General features: G+C 73.7%; 1 protein-coding gene across 1 annotated transcript; it reads left to right on the top strand.

Annotated features, from left to right (window-relative positions):
* The first annotated feature begins 359 nt into the window (after nt 1-359).
* Nucleotides 360-13,837, top strand: EPN1 (epsin 1). Its single transcript, XM_036436394.2, has 12 exons — nt 360-510; nt 3,246-3,539; nt 6,607-6,856; nt 6,942-6,943; nt 7,826-7,948; nt 9,675-9,749; nt 10,028-10,111; nt 10,815-11,118; nt 11,326-11,436; nt 11,524-11,601; nt 12,092-12,355; nt 13,530-13,837. Exons 2-12 carry the CDS (start codon nt 3,312-3,314, stop codon nt 13,736-13,738), a joined length of 1,728 nt encoding a protein of 575 aa, XP_036292287.1. The 5' UTR covers nt 360-510; nt 3,246-3,311; the 3' UTR covers nt 13,739-13,837.
* Nucleotides 13,838-15,716: the final 1,879 nt, after the last annotated feature.

Genomic DNA, 15,716 nt, shown 5'->3' with positions numbered 1-15,716 from the left:
CCCGGGGTGTGCCAGAGGCGGTGCCACCCCCGGCCGGCGTGCAGGCGCCGGGCCAGGCGGGGCGGAGGCGGCGGCGACAGGGTGGGACCCGCGGCCTCCCGGGCCCTGGGGCGGGCGGAAGTGAGGCTGGCGGAGCCTGTCAACCGGCCTCGCGCGCCGGAAGTGACGTTTTGCCGGTGGGCAGGGCGGAGGAAGCCGGTGCTGCGCAGACTCGGTAGTGGGCGCCGGGCGGGGCGCGCGGCCGCTTCCGCTTCCGGTCCGTCGCCTCTTTCGGTTGCTTCCCGTCCGCTTGGAGGCTCCCCTTCCCCGCCCGGCTCTCCGCGCCCCTCCCGGGCGCCGGGCGGCGGGGCCGTCGTCGTCGTCGTGCCGTCCTCCGTGCGTCCGCGCGTCCGCCCGAGCGCGTTCCCGCCTCCGCGGCCCGCGGCCCGGCGCGCGCCCCGCGACACCGAGGCCGAGCGGGGCAGGGGGCTGCCCGCCATGACCCCCCGGAGCCCGGCGTGAGGGGCCGAGGTGAGCGGGGCCGGGCGCGGGCCGGGGCCGGGCGCCTCCCGGCCGGGGCGTGTGGGCGCCGGGTGGGCCTGCGCCGCCCGCGTCTCCGCCTCGGCGTCTGCCTGTCACCGCCCGGCCTTGCCCGCGCCGCTGGCCAAAGCACTGCCCGGTCTGCGTGTCTGCTCGCCCCGGGCGTCCGTGTCCGCGGTCACCAGTGTCTGCCTGCCTGCCCGCCCCCTCCCTCCGCCGCGAGCCCCTCTCCGCGGCCCGCCGGCCCCCAGGCCCCGGGGCCGGGGCTGGCGATCCGGGCCCCGGAGCCGCCGCCTCGCCGCGCCCGGGCCTGGAGCGCCGCGCGCCGGGCGGAGCGGGTGCCGGGGACGCGCCCGGCGCTGTCCGGCCGTAGGCAGCGTGTCGTTGACCGCGGGGAGCCCGCTGCAGGGTCTCTGACCTGCCATGGAGATTCGGTCATTTTGAGGGCCCCCTCCCCCCCCCCGAGAATTTGGTCCTGCCCCCCCCCACTCCGATGGAATGGGGGGATGTTCCTGCTTAGTCTCCTGCTAAGCAGCGTGGGTGGGACCTTGGCGAGCGGGTTGCGTGTTCCCTGTAAGCACAGGGGGTCGGGGTCGGTGTTGAGGTGGGGGGGGGGGTCCTCCGATGCCCCCCTCGGGGAAGTGCAGGGTTTCCCCTGAGGACAGCCTGCGCGCCTGCTCTCCGCGGCCCCGCCAAGCGCTGGATGTGCCTGCCGTCAGCGCCTGCCAGTGGGCGCTTCTCCCGCCTCCCAGCGGAGGTGCGGGGAGCAGATGGCCAGGCTCCGGGCCCAGATTCCCTCCGCTCCCTGTTCGTGCCGTTTTCCTCCGCTCCCGTTGGCCCGTCCCCGGCCACTGCTTTTCCCTTCCTGCCTCGCTCGCCTCCTCTCCGGGGCTCTGTGCCCGCGGCCGGTGGGTGGCCGCCCCCTCTGCCCGCCACCTCTGCCCCTCTCCCCCGTCTCACTCCCTCTCCTCCCAGTCTTCCCACATCAGCTCTGGTCCAGGTGTGCCTGGCCATCTGTGTTCAGCTCTTCACATCCCTCCCCAGGGCCTGGTCCTCGGCTGGCGGGCGGGCTCAGCGAGTGTCTGTGTGTGTGTATGTGTGTGTGTGTGGGTGTCTGTCGTGGCGTCAGGGTGCCAAAGCGATGGATGGTGGTGGTCAGAGCCTGCTCTGGAGCCAGGCTGCTCCTGCTGAGGCCTGAGTCCTGGGAGGGAGTCAGCGCCCGGGCCTCGGTTTCCCCCTCCGCTCCCCCCCCCCCCCCCCGCGTGGGTCACGGGCTTGCGAGGATGCATTGAGCTACTGTGTGTCCAGCACGTGGAGGGGCGCGGGCGCGGGGTCAGGGCCGGGAGAGGGGCTGCTGCTGGGTTGTCCCTTTGCCCGATCTCGCCCTCCGGTCCCTCCCCGCCACCCTGGTCTCCATCTGAAGCCGTCACTGGGGGGCCCAGGCCTGCCCAGCGGTGGCCTTGGCTGAAATACTCAGCCTCCTCCGGCCCGAGGGAGGCGCCGGGGAGGGCACAGCTGCCCTGGGGTGTTCGGTGAGATAGTGGACTCTGGCTCCCCGGAGCACAGGACGGCCAGGCGGAGCTCCCTTATCTCTCCCAGCCTCGCCTCAATCCGCCTCCGCCTCCACCTCGGCCTCCTCTGCCTGCGTCCCTGCCTGCCTGTGTGTGTCCCTGCGTGTTTGTGCGTCCCTGCCTGTGTGTGTCCCTGCCTGTGTGTCCCTGCCTGTATGTGTCCCTGCCTGTGTGTGTGCCTGTGTGTCCCTGCCTGCCTCTGTGTGTCCCTGCGTGTTTGTGCGTCCCTGCCTGTGTGCGCGCCTGTGTGTCCCTGCCTGTGTGTGTCCCTGCCTGTGTGTGTGCCTGTGTGTCCCTGCCTGCCTCTGTGTGTCCCTGCGCGCCTGTGTGTCCCTGCCTGTATGTGTCCCTGCCTGTGTGTGTGCCTGCATGTGTGTGTGCACACGCCTGTGTGTCCCTACGTGTGTGTCCCTGCCTGTGTGTCCCTGCATGTGTGTGTCTCTGTGTGTGCGCGTGTCTCTGCGTCTGCCCAGGGTTCTGCCCTCCACCCTGCCCCAGAGGTGTTTCCGCTCCCCCTGCCCTTCCTTCCAGTTTATTGAAAGGCTCTTCCGGGCCAGCTGCTCCCCTGGGAAAAGCAGTGTCCAGACAGACCAGGTCTCCCCCGGGCTGGTGGGCCTCAGCCCAGAGTCCGGCAGACGCGGGCAGTCACAGGCTCGGCGTGACTGCGGAGGGAGGAGGGATGCCGGGAGGAGGGAGGACAGAGGAGGAGGAGGAGGAGGAGGAGGAAGGCGGGGTGTCTGGCTGCTGAAGGTCTGGGAAGTGGTGCCTGGGGCCGAGTGGGAGTGACCGGTGACGGGGAGAGGGAGGGCAGGGGCCCAGCTCAGACACTGCCGCACGCAGCCGGCTCCCGCGCCCTGGCCCTCCGCTCCAGCTCCCTCTGGCCCCAGCGGAGCCCATTTCACAGAGGAGACGGCTGAGGCGCGGGCTTCCCGCCCACCCAGGTGGCGGGCAGGAAGTGCTGGGCCGGGGTGTCCCCTGGGCCCGCTGGCTGCCCCCGCCCGCCCGCCCGCTCGCTCGCCTCAGTGAGCAGGGCCCCGGCAGGAAGGGGCTGGGCGGGTTTGAGGAACCGAAATGGCCGGGGCGGCGGTCACTGGGGACCCGTCCTTCCCGAGGGAGGGCTCGGGCAGGGCGTCTCCAGCCCCCTCCTCTCCTCAGATGCGGTGACCCGTCCGCTCCAGCCGCCCCGTCCGCCCACGCCCCGGCGGGCCCGCCCCGGCCGCCATGTCGACCTCGTCGCTGCGGCGCCAGATGAAGAACATCGTCCACAACTACTCGGAGGCCGAGATCAAGGTGCGCGAGGCCACCAGCAACGACCCCTGGGGCCCGTCCAGCTCGCTCATGTCCGAGATCGCCGACCTCACCTACAACGTCGTCGCCTTCTCCGAGATCATGAGCATGATCTGGAAGCGGCTCAACGACCACGGCAAGAACTGGCGGCACGTCTACAAGGTGGGCGCCCGCGGCGGGCGGGCGGGCGGGCGGGCGGGGGGCGCGTGGGGGCCCGTGGGCGGGCGCGGGGCTCCGGCTGGCTGCGCCTCCTGGAAGGCCGCTCGCTCGCTCGTCGCGTGCGTGGCGTCCTAGACTTCGGTTTTTACTTGCTCTTGGAGAGCGGCCCCTCCTTCCAGGAGGCACCGGGAGGCCTGGGCAGGTGCATCATGTCCGTCCCCCCTCCAGTTCCCTCGGCCCGGCCTCGGCCGCAGCCCCTGTCCTGCGGGGCCCCGTCTGTGTGCGTCCGAGCCCCGGGCGGGCAGCCCCGGGGGCTGTGGGCCTCGGGCGGACCTCGGGCGCTTACGTGGCCACGTGCCCCTGCGGGAACGGAGCTGTGCGTTAGAACGTGGCTGCCGCACGCTCTCCAGAGGGAGAGGAGGCCGAGGCCTGGGGCTGGCCCTGCGGGGGCGGAGGGACTCGCTGGCAGCCGGCCTGTGGGCTGCCTGCCGGTGAGACCGGCTGCTCAGACGCCGCGGCCTGCGGGTGCTGCCGGCACGCCGTGGGGCTGGCGTTTCTGGGCCGCGGCACGGAGAGCGTGCCATTGGAGAAAGGTGGCCGCGGTGCCGTCCGCGCCCAGCGGTGCACACACGCACCCTCCCCGGGGCCGGCTCCGTTTGCTGCTCCGGGGAAAGGGGCGGCCGAGGCCCCGCTGCTGCCGGCCCCGGGCCTCCCTCCGCGGAGGGTCGGCCCAGGCGTGAGGAGGTCCTCCGGAGCCTGGCTGCCGGCCTGCTCCGTGGTGGGCGCGCCGGCGCCCCTGGAGGCCGGGTCACGGCGCAGCGCAGGGCGGCCGGGGGCGTGCGGCCAGGGCACGTGGCGTCCCGGGAGCATCTCACCGGCTTCCTGTGCCGCTTCCCGGCAGGCGGGACTGGCCTGCAGCTGGCCTGACTCACCGCTGAGTCAGCGTTTGATCCTTCCCGGGCGAGCCTCTGCCTGGAGGCAGGAGCTAGCTCAGGACGAGGGTCCGAGGGCTTCCTGGCCAGCGCCCGAGGCAAGGGACAGTGGAGGCACTTCCCCGTCTCCGTTTCCAGGTGAGGAAACTGAGGCACAGAGGCTCGGCCCCAGGGGTGCCGACCTGGGCGGGGCGCCCCAGCGCCCCTCTGGACTTGGCTGTCATCTGCCCGTCCCCAGGAAAGCGGGGTCTGGGCAGCGAAACACGGCCCCGGGGCCCCATCCGGCCCCTGCCTGTTTGTAAATAAAACTTTATCGGCGCTCCTCTGGGCGTGCAGGGTGTCCTGTGGGGCAGGAGGCTGGCGTGCTTCCCCTCCGGAGCCCGGGGCTCGGCAGCTGCTTTCAGAGGGATGGGGCGGCGGGGCCGTCATTGCCGCTCGCACGGCCGTCCCCTCTGCCCACTGCGGCCAGGGGCGGGGGCGGCCCGCTTGCTCCTGCAGGGGTGCACCTGGGCCACCGCCCGGCAAGGCCCCCCCCGCCGCCCACTGAGCCACACCAGCTGGGGCAGCGGTCGCCAAACTCACTAGTCCATGAGCCAGACAGCAACAGTACAACCATCGGGATTTTTTTTTTTTTTTAATTGGGAACTTTATTTTTATTTTTATTTTTTACAGAGAGGAAGGGAGAGGGATAGAGAGTTAGTAACATGGATGAGAGAGAAACATCGACCAGCTGCCTCCTGCACAACCCCTACTGGGGATGCGCCCGCAACCAAGGTGCATGCCCTTGACCAGAATCGAACCTGGGACCCTTCAGTCCGCAGGCCGATGCTCTATCCACTGAGCCACACTGGTTTCAGCCAATTGAAATTTCAGTGACACATGGCGGCGTGCCCGTGCCCAGGAGCCTGCCACCCGGGGCGGGGGGTGGGGGTGGGGGGGTGGGGGGGTGGGTGGGTACCGGGTTCACCGGGGCGGGGCGTGGGGGTGAGGGGTGGGGGGTGGGGCGGGCTGGGTCGGTTCCGGGTTCACCCGGGGCGGGGCGGGGGGGGGGGGGGGGGGGGGGGTGGGTCGGTTCGGGGTTCACCCGGGGCGGGGCGGGGGTGGGGGGTGGGTTTCCGGGTTCACCCGGGGCGGGGCGGGGTGGGGGGGGGCTGGGTCGGTTCCGGGTTCACCCAGGGCGGGGGCGGGGGGGGGGCGGCTGGGTGGGTTCCGGGTTCACCGTCCTCACCGCCATCCGGAGTCCCCAGCCCTGGGATGAGATTGTCGCTCCGCTCGCACAGGGTGCGCCCAGGCCCGGGCGAGCCGTGTCCGCACTTGTGGGTCCCCTGGGCGGGCGGGCGCCTCCGCCAGGGGCTGTGTCACGTGGGGGGCCGCCCCCGCCCCCGCCCCCGGGGTGCCGTGTCCTCCCTCTCCCTCGCAAACAGCTGGAGGCCGGTTAAACACTAACCCGATGGCAGAGGCAAACACGGCGACGCGCCTGGGCCCGGGACGCCCTGCCGCGGCCGGACCGGCTCCCGCAGCGGCCACAGGTTCCAGGGCTCGCGGCCGCGCCAGGCCCTCCCCCACCGCTTCCCTGCGCGGGCTTGGGGCCCCCCTCCCGCCCAGCTAATGGGGCTGGAGCAGACAGTTAGCCGTCCCACCAGGAAGCGCAGAGGCCCAGCTGTTCCTCCTCCGGCCCCCCCCCCCCATTGTGGCTGGCCAGCCTGTGGGTGTGAAGTTTCACACTTGCAGTTGTGGCTGCTCCACCCCAGCCACCGGACAGAGATGGAGGCCTGGGGGGAAGGCGGGGCCGAGGGGCCGGGCCCAGGGGCCAGGGGCACAGGCGGTGCTGGGGCCGGAGAGAAGGCAGTGCGGAGGGGGCAGGCGGGAGGGGCGGCAGCGCCCAGGGTGGCTCTGGCCTGTGGGAACGCGGCCCGGCATGGACGGCAGCCACCTGCCTCCGGGTCTGCCTCACGGCGGGGCCGGGTGGGGCCGGGCCGCCCTGGGGGCGGGCACGTGGCTCCGGCCGGGCACACCACCGCCCCCTTCGCAGGCTGCTCCGCGGCCGTCACCCCGGGCAGACACCCGAGCCCCCGTCAGCGCCGCCCCCTCCGCGGGCCCGGCCGGGACCCGAGTGACGGCGCCCCCCCCCCCCCCAGGCCATGACGCTGATGGAGTACCTCATCAAGACGGGCTCGGAGCGCGTGTCGCAGCAGTGCAAGGAGAACATGTACGCCGTGCAGACCCTCAAGGACTTCCAGTACGTGGACCGCGACGGCAAGGACCAGGGCGTGAACGTGCGGGAGAAGGCCAAGCAGCTGGTGGCCCTGCTCAAGGACGAGGACCGGCTGCGCGAGGAGCGGGCCCACGCGCTCAAGACCAAGGAGAAGCTGGCGCAGACCGCCACGGGTGAGCCCGCCCCCGCCCCCGCCCCCGCCCGCCGCCCCCGGTTCCGCCCTCCTCGCCACCGCCCGCTGAGCCGCCGCCCGCTGAGCCGTCCCTGTCCGCCCGCATCAGTGCGGGAGGGGAGCGGCTCCCAGCCCCCTGGTCGGGCCGGATGCCCATAGGAGCCTGGCCTGTAGGGAGGGCTGTCACTGCTCTGCCCAGCGCCCGCCGGAGGTCAGGGACACGGGTGCCCAGGCCCCGGGGGCAGCACCCACTGGCGATCAGGGACACGGGTGCCCAGGCCCCAGGGACCAGCGCCCACTGGAGGTCAGGGACACGGGTGCCCAGGCCCCGGGTGCCCAGGCCCCGGGGACCAGCGCCCACTGGAGGTCAGGGACACGGGTGCCCAGGCCCCGGGGGCAGCACCCACTGGCGGTCAGGGACACGGGTGCCCAGGCAGGGGCGGAGGGCTCTCAGCCACTTGGCCTTGAGGAACCTCGCAGGCGCAGGGACCTTGAACTTGAAGCTTGGGTTGTGGGAGCTTTTCTCAGGACGGGAGGTATTATTCATCGTTTGACTTTTTTCTCCCCATCACTGGAACAGTGAAACCCTTCCCTGGCTTACGGCCGGCGAGGGCTGGGCCGGCGGGCCCAGATTGCTGACCGAGCCCTGGGCACGGAGGGGCCGACCGCCCACCCGGAGCGCCGAGTGGGCGCTGCTGCCTGGGGCTGGGCAGGGGCAGGGGCAGGGTGGCCTGGCGGGCTCGCTGTCCGCCTGCCCCAGCCCACGGTGCCTTCCCCTGAGCCTCTGCCGCCTGTCCATCCATCCTTCCTCACGGCTCCCCAACGCATGCCCGCGGCCTCAGCCCCGTCAGCCCGCCTGGCCGGCGAGGCCTGGCGCCAGGCCCCCTCGGCAGGGCTGTGCGGCCCTGCTTCCGCCCCCTCGGGGGGTCAGGGCCCTCTGGCCGCTTGTTCTCACCGCCACCTTCCCCAGCACTCTCGGCGCGTGGGCGCGGGCGGCCCGCCGGAGGCCGAGCAGGCCTGGCCGCAGAGCAGCGGGGAGGAGGAGCTGCAACTGCAGCTGGCCTTGGCCATGAGCAAGGAGGAGGCGGACCAGGTACCGGCCTGCGGGGGGGCGGGGGCGCCTCGGGGTTCGACTTTCGTTCTGCCATCCCATCTCCATGCCTCCCCTGGCCTCCACCCTCGCCCCCGCCCTCTCCAGGCCTGCTGTCTCCCTGTCTGCTGCACCTTGGCCCCCTGTTGGCTCCTGCTTGCCCTCCGTCCCTCTCCATCCGTCCTGGGCCTCCTCTCCCCCCGTCCTGGGCTCCGGTCCCCCACCTCCCCTCCCCCTCATCCACCCCGAGGCCTTTGTTCTGCTCCGGCTCAGCCCGCCCCTCCCCAGTTTGGGGATCGTTCTCTCTGTCTTCGGCTCTGTCTCAGTCTGTCTGTCTGTCTCTGTATCTTAGTCTCTCTTGTATCTGTCTGTGCCTCCTCTCCCCCACCTTTCCCCTCCCTCCTCATCTCCCTCTCTCTCCCATCTCGTCTCCTCTCCCCCCCCCTCCCTCTCTCGCGCCCCTCTCTCTCCCCCCCCTCTCCCCTCTCTCTCCCTCCACCGCGCCACCATCCCTCCCCCCCTCTCTCCTCCCACCGTCCGCTCTCTCCCTCTCTCCTCGCTCTCTCTCCCACCGTCCCTCTCTCCTCTCTCTCCCCCCCCTCTCATCCCTCTCTCCTCCCCCCTCTCTCTCCCCTCTCTCTCCTCCTCCCCCTCGCCTCTCTCCCTCTCTCATCTACCCCCCCCTCTCTCCCTCTCCCTCTCGGTCCCTCTCCCTCTCTCCCCTTACTCTCATCCCTCTCCCTCTCGCTCCGTCCCTCTCCCGCCCTCCTCTCCCGCTCTACCCTCTCTCCCCTCTCCCCCCCTCCCTCTATCCCTCATCCCTCTCTCTCTCCCCCTCTCCCTCTCTCCACTCTCCCTCTCTCTCCTCCCGTCTCTCGCCTCTCTCCGCTCTCCCCCCTCTCCTCGCTCCCGCTCTCTCTCTCCCTCTCTCCCTCTCCACCCTCTCCTCCCCCCCTCTCACTCCCTCCACGTCCCTCTCTCTCGCACCTCTCTCCCTCTCTCCCTATCCCTACTCTACCCCCTCGCCTCCCTCTCTCTCTCTCCCCCTCTCCCTCTCTCCCCTCCCACTCCTCTCGTCTCCCCACCCTCTCGCCCCTTACTCTCCTCTAGCTCCTCCCCTCTCTCCTCCCCTCCCTCTCTCTCTCCCCCTCTCCCTCTCTCACTCACCTCTGCCCTCTCTCCCACCTCCCTCTCCTCCCTCTCCCACCCTCCCATCTCTCCTCTCTCTCCCTCCCCCTCTCACCCCTCCCTCTCCCCCGCTCCCCCCTCTCCCCTCTCTCTCCCTCTCTCCGCTTCTCTCCCCCCCCCTCCCGCTCTTCCCCCTCTCTCTCGCCCTCCTCTCTCCCCCCTCCCTCACTCTCCCCCTCCTCCTCCCTCTCTCTCTCCCCCCCCTCTCTCCCTCTCCCTCTCTCCCTCCCCTCTCTCCCTCTCCCCTCCTCCCCTCTCCCTCTCTCTCTCCCTGCTCTCCCTCTCTCTCCCTCTCCCTCCTCCCTCTCCCTCTCTCTCCCCTCTCTCTCTGCCCTCTCTCTCCCCCTCTCTCTGTCCCTCTCTATCTCTCTCCCCCCACCCTCTCTCCCCTCCCCCTCCCCCTCTCCCTCTCCCTCCCTCTGTCCCTCTCTCCCTCTCTCTCTCTCTCTGTCCCTCTCTCTCTCCCCCTCCCCCTCCCCCCTCCCTCCCTCCCTCCCTCCCCCCCGCCCCCGCCCCCGCCCTCACGCCGTCTCTCCCCCAGCCCCCGTCCTGCGGCCCCGAGGACGACGTCCAGCTCCAGCTGGCCCTTAGTTTGAGCCGCGAGGAGCACGACAAGGTCAGAGCGCCTCCGCCCGCGCCCGGGGCCCCGCGGCGCCCGCTCAGGTGCCGGACAGACAGACGGACGGACGGACGGACGGACGGCGAGGCCTCCCCTCCCCCGCAGACCTGTGCTTCCCCTCCCGGCCTGTCCTGTGTCCGCAGCCGCCTTCCCGCCCGCCCCGTCCGTGTCGTCCGCATCCCATTTTGAGTTCCGGTCACTTGTCTGGGCGGGCGGGGCGGGCGGGCGGCTCCGCCGTGGTCCCCGGGCTGACCTCCCGCCTTCGGGCCCCACAGGAGGAGCGGATCCGCCGCGGGGACGACCTGAGGCTGCAGATGGCCATCGAGGAGAGCAAGCGGGAGACCGGGGGCCAGGAGGAGGCGAGTGGGGGGGAGGGGTGGGGGGGAGGGGGAGGGGTGTGGGGAGAGGATGTCGGGGGATGGGGTGGGGAGGGGGTGGGGGCTTGGGGGAGAGGATGTGGGGGGAGGGGTGGGGGGAGGATGGGGGAGGGGTTGGAGGGGGAGGGTGGTGGAGGGTGAGGGGTGTGGGGAGGGAGAGGGGTGTGGGGAGGGAGAGGGGTGTGGGGAGGGAGAGGGGTGTGGGGGAGGGGGGTGGGGCTTGGGTAGAAGGAGTATGGGGGGCTGGGTAGTGGTGTGGGGGGAGGGGGTGTGGGCTTGGGGTAGAGGATGTGGGGGGGAGGGGTGGGGGTGGGTGGGGTTTGGAGGCGGTGTGGCTTGGGGGAGAGGATGGGGGGGGAGGGGGTGGCTTGGGGGAGGGATGTGGGGGAGGGGGTGGGGGGGGGTGTGGGAGGGAGAGGGGTTGTGGGGGAGGGGTGTGGGCTTGGAGGAGAAGGATGTGGGGGAGGGGTGGGGGGAAGGGTGGTGGGGGAGGGGGGGTGTGGGTGGGATGGGGTGTTGGGCGTTGGTGGGGGAGAGGATGTTGGGTGGAGGGTTGGTTGGTGGTAGGGGCGTGGTGTGGGCCCAGGTTCCAGGGTCAGGGTGCCGGCCTCTGTCTCCGGGTGCCCCCCTGTGGGGTCTCCCCTGGGTCCTGCCCCGCTCACCCTCCCCCTCCCTCCCTCCGCAGTCGTCGCTCATGGACCTCGCTGATGTCTTCACGGCCCCGGCGGCTCCGACGGCTTCGGACCCCTGGGGGGGCCCAGCACCCATGGCCACTGCCATCCCCACAGCCACCCCTGCCTCGGACCCTTGGGGGGGACCTCCTGTCCCCCCAGCTGCTGACCCCTGGGGCGGCCCGGCCCCTACCCCGGCCTCCGGGGACCCCTGGCGGCCTGCTGCCCCCGCGGGACCCCCGGCCGACCCCTGGGGTGGGACCCAGGCCCCTGCGGCTGGAGAGGGGGCCGCCCCTGACCCGTGGGGGAGCTCGGAAGGTGAGTGCCAGGCCGGTCCGGGTCCCGGGTCCCGGGTTCGGGTCCCGGCCTGGGGCGGCCGATGGGAGCCTAGCGGAGGGGTGGGGCTGCGGGCGGGAGGCCGGGCGGGCACGGAGCCTGGGGAGGGGGGCCTGGAGCCACAGGTTCGAGGAGACCACCCCACCTGCCACGGGTGCCCCAGCCCCTCACGCGCCCCCTTCTCACCAGGTGGGGCCCTGGCTGGTGGGCCCCCGGCTGCTGACCCCTGGGCCCCAGCCCCGGCCTTCTCAGACCCCTGGGGAGGGTCCCCTGCCAAGCCCAGCACCAACGGCACCGCAGGTACGGGCGGCGCCCCTGACCCTGCGCAGGGAGGGGCGGGGCCCTGGGAGCCCAGGTACGTCCTGACCCCGCGGCCTGTGACCCCAGTGGTCGGCTTCGACGCAGAGCCTGACGAGTTCTCCGACTTCGACCGACTACGCACAGCCCTGCCGGCCTCAGGGAGCAAGCACCGGTGAGCGCCCCCCCCGCCCCCCCCCCGTGCCCCCCCCCCGCCGCCGGCCCCCCCCCCCCCCCGGGCCCGCCAGGCAGGGTCGGAGTCCGGGTCCTGAGTAACAGAAGCCTCAGGTGCCAAGTGCTGGGGTTTCCGATTGGAGGGGAAGGGGCAGCAACGCAAAGAGGTGCCTTCCTCCAGCTGCACGTGGGCCTCCCTGCCCCTCCCTGCCCCTCGCTGCCCCGACATCCTCCCCGTGTGTGCCCTGCGCAGCCTCCCACACCTGCACCGCCCCCCGCCCCCCAGGGGTGTGTGTGTGTGTGTGTGTGTGTGTGTGTGTGTGTGTGGAGCGCACGGTCCCGCAGTCGGTCTCCGGGTTCAGTCGGTCTCGGGTTCGGGTCTGTCTGGCGGGGGCTCGTGCAGGAGGCAGGGTGTCCGCCCCCCCCCCCCCCCCCCGCCCTCCCGCGCCTGCCGGCCTGGCTCTGCCCCACCTGCGCCCTCCGCCCCCAGGGGAGCTGCAGCTGCTGGCCGGGGAGGTGCCCGCCCGCAGCCCCGGCGCCTTCGACATGAGCGGGGTCGAGGGCGCTCTGCCCGAGGCCGCGGGGAGCCCCCCGCCCAAGGCCGCCCCGACCCCCCCGCCGCCCACTCGGAAGACGCCCGAGTCCTTCCTGGGGCCCAACGCCGCCCTGGTGGACCTGGACTCCCTGGTGACGCGGCCCGGCCCCGCGCTCCCGGGCGCCAAGGCCTCCAACCCCTTCCTGCCCAGCGGTGAGCCGCCGAGCAGGGGGGCGGGGGGCGGGGCAGGAGCAGGAGCGGGGGGCGGGGCAGGAGCAGGGGTGTGGGGGGGGGCCCCGGGGCAGGAGCAGGAGCAGGGGTGTGGGGGGGGGGGCCCGGGGCAGGAGCAGGAGCAGGGGGCGGGGGGGGGGGCCCGGGGCAGGAGCAGGAGCAGGGGTGCGGGGGGGGGGGCCCCGGGGCAGGAGCAGGGGTGTGGGGGGGGGGCCCCGGGGCAGGAGCAGGGGGGGGGCGGGGCAGGAGCAGGGGTGCTGGGGGGGGCCCCCGGGGCAGGAGCATGAGCAGGGGTGTGGGGGGGGCCCGGGGCAGGAGCAGGGGTGTGGGGGGGGCCCCCGGGGCAGGAGCAGGAGCAGGGGGGCGGGGGGGGGGGGCCCTGGGGCAGGAGCAGGGTGTGGGGGGGGCGCCCCGTGGCAGGCATCAGGGGGGGCGGGGGCAGAGCAGGGGTTTGCTGGGGGGGGGCCCCCGGGGCAGGAGCAGGAGCAGGGTGTGGGGGGGGCCCCGGGGCAGGAGCAGGGGTGTGGGGGGGGCCCCTGGGGACGGAGCAGGAGCAGGGATGCGGGGGGGGGGGCCCGGGCAGGAGCAGGGGTGTGGGGGCGGGGCAGGAGCAAGGAGTCAGGGTGCTGGGGGGGCGGGGCAGGAGCAGGGGGGCTGGGGGGGGGGCCCCAGGGCAGGAGCAGGACAGGGTGTGGGGGTGGGGCAGGAGCCAGGAGCAGGGGTGGGTGGGTGGGTGCAGGAGCAGGAGCGGGGGTGCGGGGGGGCCCCGGGCAGGAGCAGGGGTGCTGGGGGGGTCCCAGGGGCAGGAGCAGGAGCAGGGGAGTTGGGGGGGCCCCATAGGGCAGGAGCAGGGGTGCGGAGGGGGGCCCGGGGCAGGAGCAGGAGCAGGGGTGCGGGGGGGGGGCCGGGGCAGGAGCAGAGGAGCTGGGGGCCCCATAGGGCAGGAGCAGGAGCAGGGGTGCGGGGGCCCGGGCAGGAGCAGGGGTGCTGGGGGGGTCCCAGGGGCAGGAGCAGGAGCGGGGGGGGGGGGGGGCGGGGCAGGAGCAGGGGTGCGGGGGCCCGGGCAGGAGCGGGGGTGCGGGGGGCCCAGGGCAGGAGCAGGGGTGCTGGGGGCCCCCGGGGCAGGGCCTGACCGCGCTGTGCACCTCTCCTGCAGGAGCCCCGGCCGCCGGCCCCTCCGTCACCAACCCCTTCCAGCCCGCACCCCCTGCGACGCTCACCCTGAACCAGCTCCGGCTCAGCCCCGGGCCCCCGGTCCCGGGGGCGCCACCGACGTACATCTCCCCCCTGGGCGGGGGCCCCGGCCTGCCCCCCGTCCTGCCCCCGGGCCCGCCGGCCCCCAACACTAACCCCTTCCTCCTGTGACCGGGCGGCCGTGGCCGGGACAGCCGTGTGAGTGCATGTGCGGGCGGCTCCCTCCGCGCTCACGGCCCCCGCCCCCGCCCAGAGCGGCCGGCGGGTGGGCGAGGGCGTCCGGAGGGACGCAGGCCCCGTCCCCTCCCGCTCCGGTGCCGTCAGTGCCGCGCCTCCTCCCCGCACATCCTCCGTGAATCCTCGGTGATGATTTTGGCAACTTCGGGAATAAATGGCAATTCTCATGGGCGTGGCTCCACCGTCCGTCCTGCGGCAGGCCCCTCGCCCCAGGCCCGGGGTGTGGGGGCCCCTCGCCCCAGGCCCGGAGTGTGGGGGGCCCCTCGCCCCAGGCCCGGGGTGTGGGGGCCCCTCGCCCCAGGCCCGGGGTGTGGGGGCCCCTCGCCCCAGGCCCGGGGTGTGGGGGCCCCTCGCCCCAGGCCCGGGGTGTGGGGGCCCCTCGCCCCAGGCCCGGGGTGTGGGGGCCCCCTCGCCCCAGGCCCGGGGTGTGGGGGCCCCTCGCCCCAGGCCCGGAGTGTGGGGGGCCCCTCGCCCCAGGCCCGGGGTGTGGGGGCCCCTCGCCCCAGGCCCGGGATGTGGGGGCCCCTCGCCCCAGGCCCGGGGTGTGGGGCCAGCACCCCGTGTCCGGCCCCGGAGCTGTGGGTGGGCTGTGGGTGCGGGCAGGTGCGGAGCACATCACCAGCTGGTGGGGTGGCCTGTGATGGCAGAGGCGGGTGTGGTGGAGGCCGCGGCACACCTGCTGGTTGGAGAAGCTGCTTCAGGGCCTGGTGCTGGGACTGGTTCCTGGGCCTGGGGAGGCCGTCCTGGTGCTGCCCCGGGAGTGAGGTCCGGGGGAGCAGTGAGGCTGCTGCCGAGGGGGCGGGGCCTGGTGAGGGGGCGGGGCCTGGTGAGGGGGCGGGGCCTAGCGAGGGGCGGGGCTTCCAGGCCTCTGCTCGCCGGCACTGCCTTCCGGGCCTTTAACGAAGCGGAGGCCGGAGGCCCTGGCTGGAGCTCGGAGAATGTCAGCCGCTGCTCCAAGGTTGCAGGTTCGATCCCTGCAGGCGCACAGAGGCAGCCCATGGATGCGGTAGTGAGTGGGACAGCAGCCCTGGCCAGTTGGCTCAGTGGGCAGAGCCTTGGCCTGCGGACTGAAGGGTCCCGGCTTCCGTTCGCAGTCAGGGCACATGCCTGGGTTGTGGGCTCGGTCCCCAGTGGGGGACGTGCAGGGCACAGCCGACCCATGCTTCCCCTCTTCCCCTCCGTGACCAATAAAAAAACATTAAAAATAGGACAATAACCAGCTCTCCCTCCCCTCTGCACCAAAGGCTGAAGGCAGTGGGGAGGCCGGAACGGAGCGAGGCGGGGCCGCGCTGCAGGCTCTGGCCCGGCGGGTCTGCCAGGTCCCTCCCCCGGGGCCTGTGCGGGCCGGTGCCTCCGCCTCCCGCCCGAGCCGCTTCCACGGAGCCGCCGCCCGGCCCGGCCCGGCCCGGCCCGGCCCGCGGTCCCCCTGTGGGAGCGCCACCCCGCCTCGCCGGCCCACTTCCGCTTCGCCTGCCTTATCCCTTCCGGTTGGCCTCCGGGCCGCGCGGGTCAGCTGTCGGGCTTGGGCCCGGCCGCCGGCCGCTATGGGCTGGGAAGGGCCGGGGTGGTGGGGGCGGTTCCGGCCCGGCGGCCCCGGGTCCTGGCGGCTGGAGCTGCGGGGCTCCGGGTCCATCTGGTTCAGGGTCTGGACGCGGCCGGGCGCTGTGCAGCCAGCAGGGGGCGCCCGAGGCCGCACCAAGCGGCGGCTGGGAGCTCAGCCTCCAGCCCGGCCCCCCAGCCTGCCCGCCACGGCCCCGCCCCCCCCCCCCCCCCCCGGGCCTGCCCGCCACGCCCCCGGCCCCCCCCCCCCCCGGGCCTGCCCCCCCACGCCCCCGGCCCCCCCCCCCCCCGGCCTGCCCCCCACGCCCCCGGCCCCCCCCCCCCGGGGCCTGCCCGCCAACGCCCCCGGCCC

This window comes from Pipistrellus kuhlii, unplaced genomic scaffold, assembly GCF_014108245.1.
Source record: "Pipistrellus kuhlii isolate mPipKuh1 unplaced genomic scaffold, mPipKuh1.p scaffold_m20_p_136, whole genome shotgun sequence".
NCBI lineage: Eukaryota > Metazoa > Chordata > Mammalia > Chiroptera > Vespertilionidae > Pipistrellus > Pipistrellus kuhlii.
This window is presented reverse-complemented; position numbering and strand designations above follow the sequence as displayed.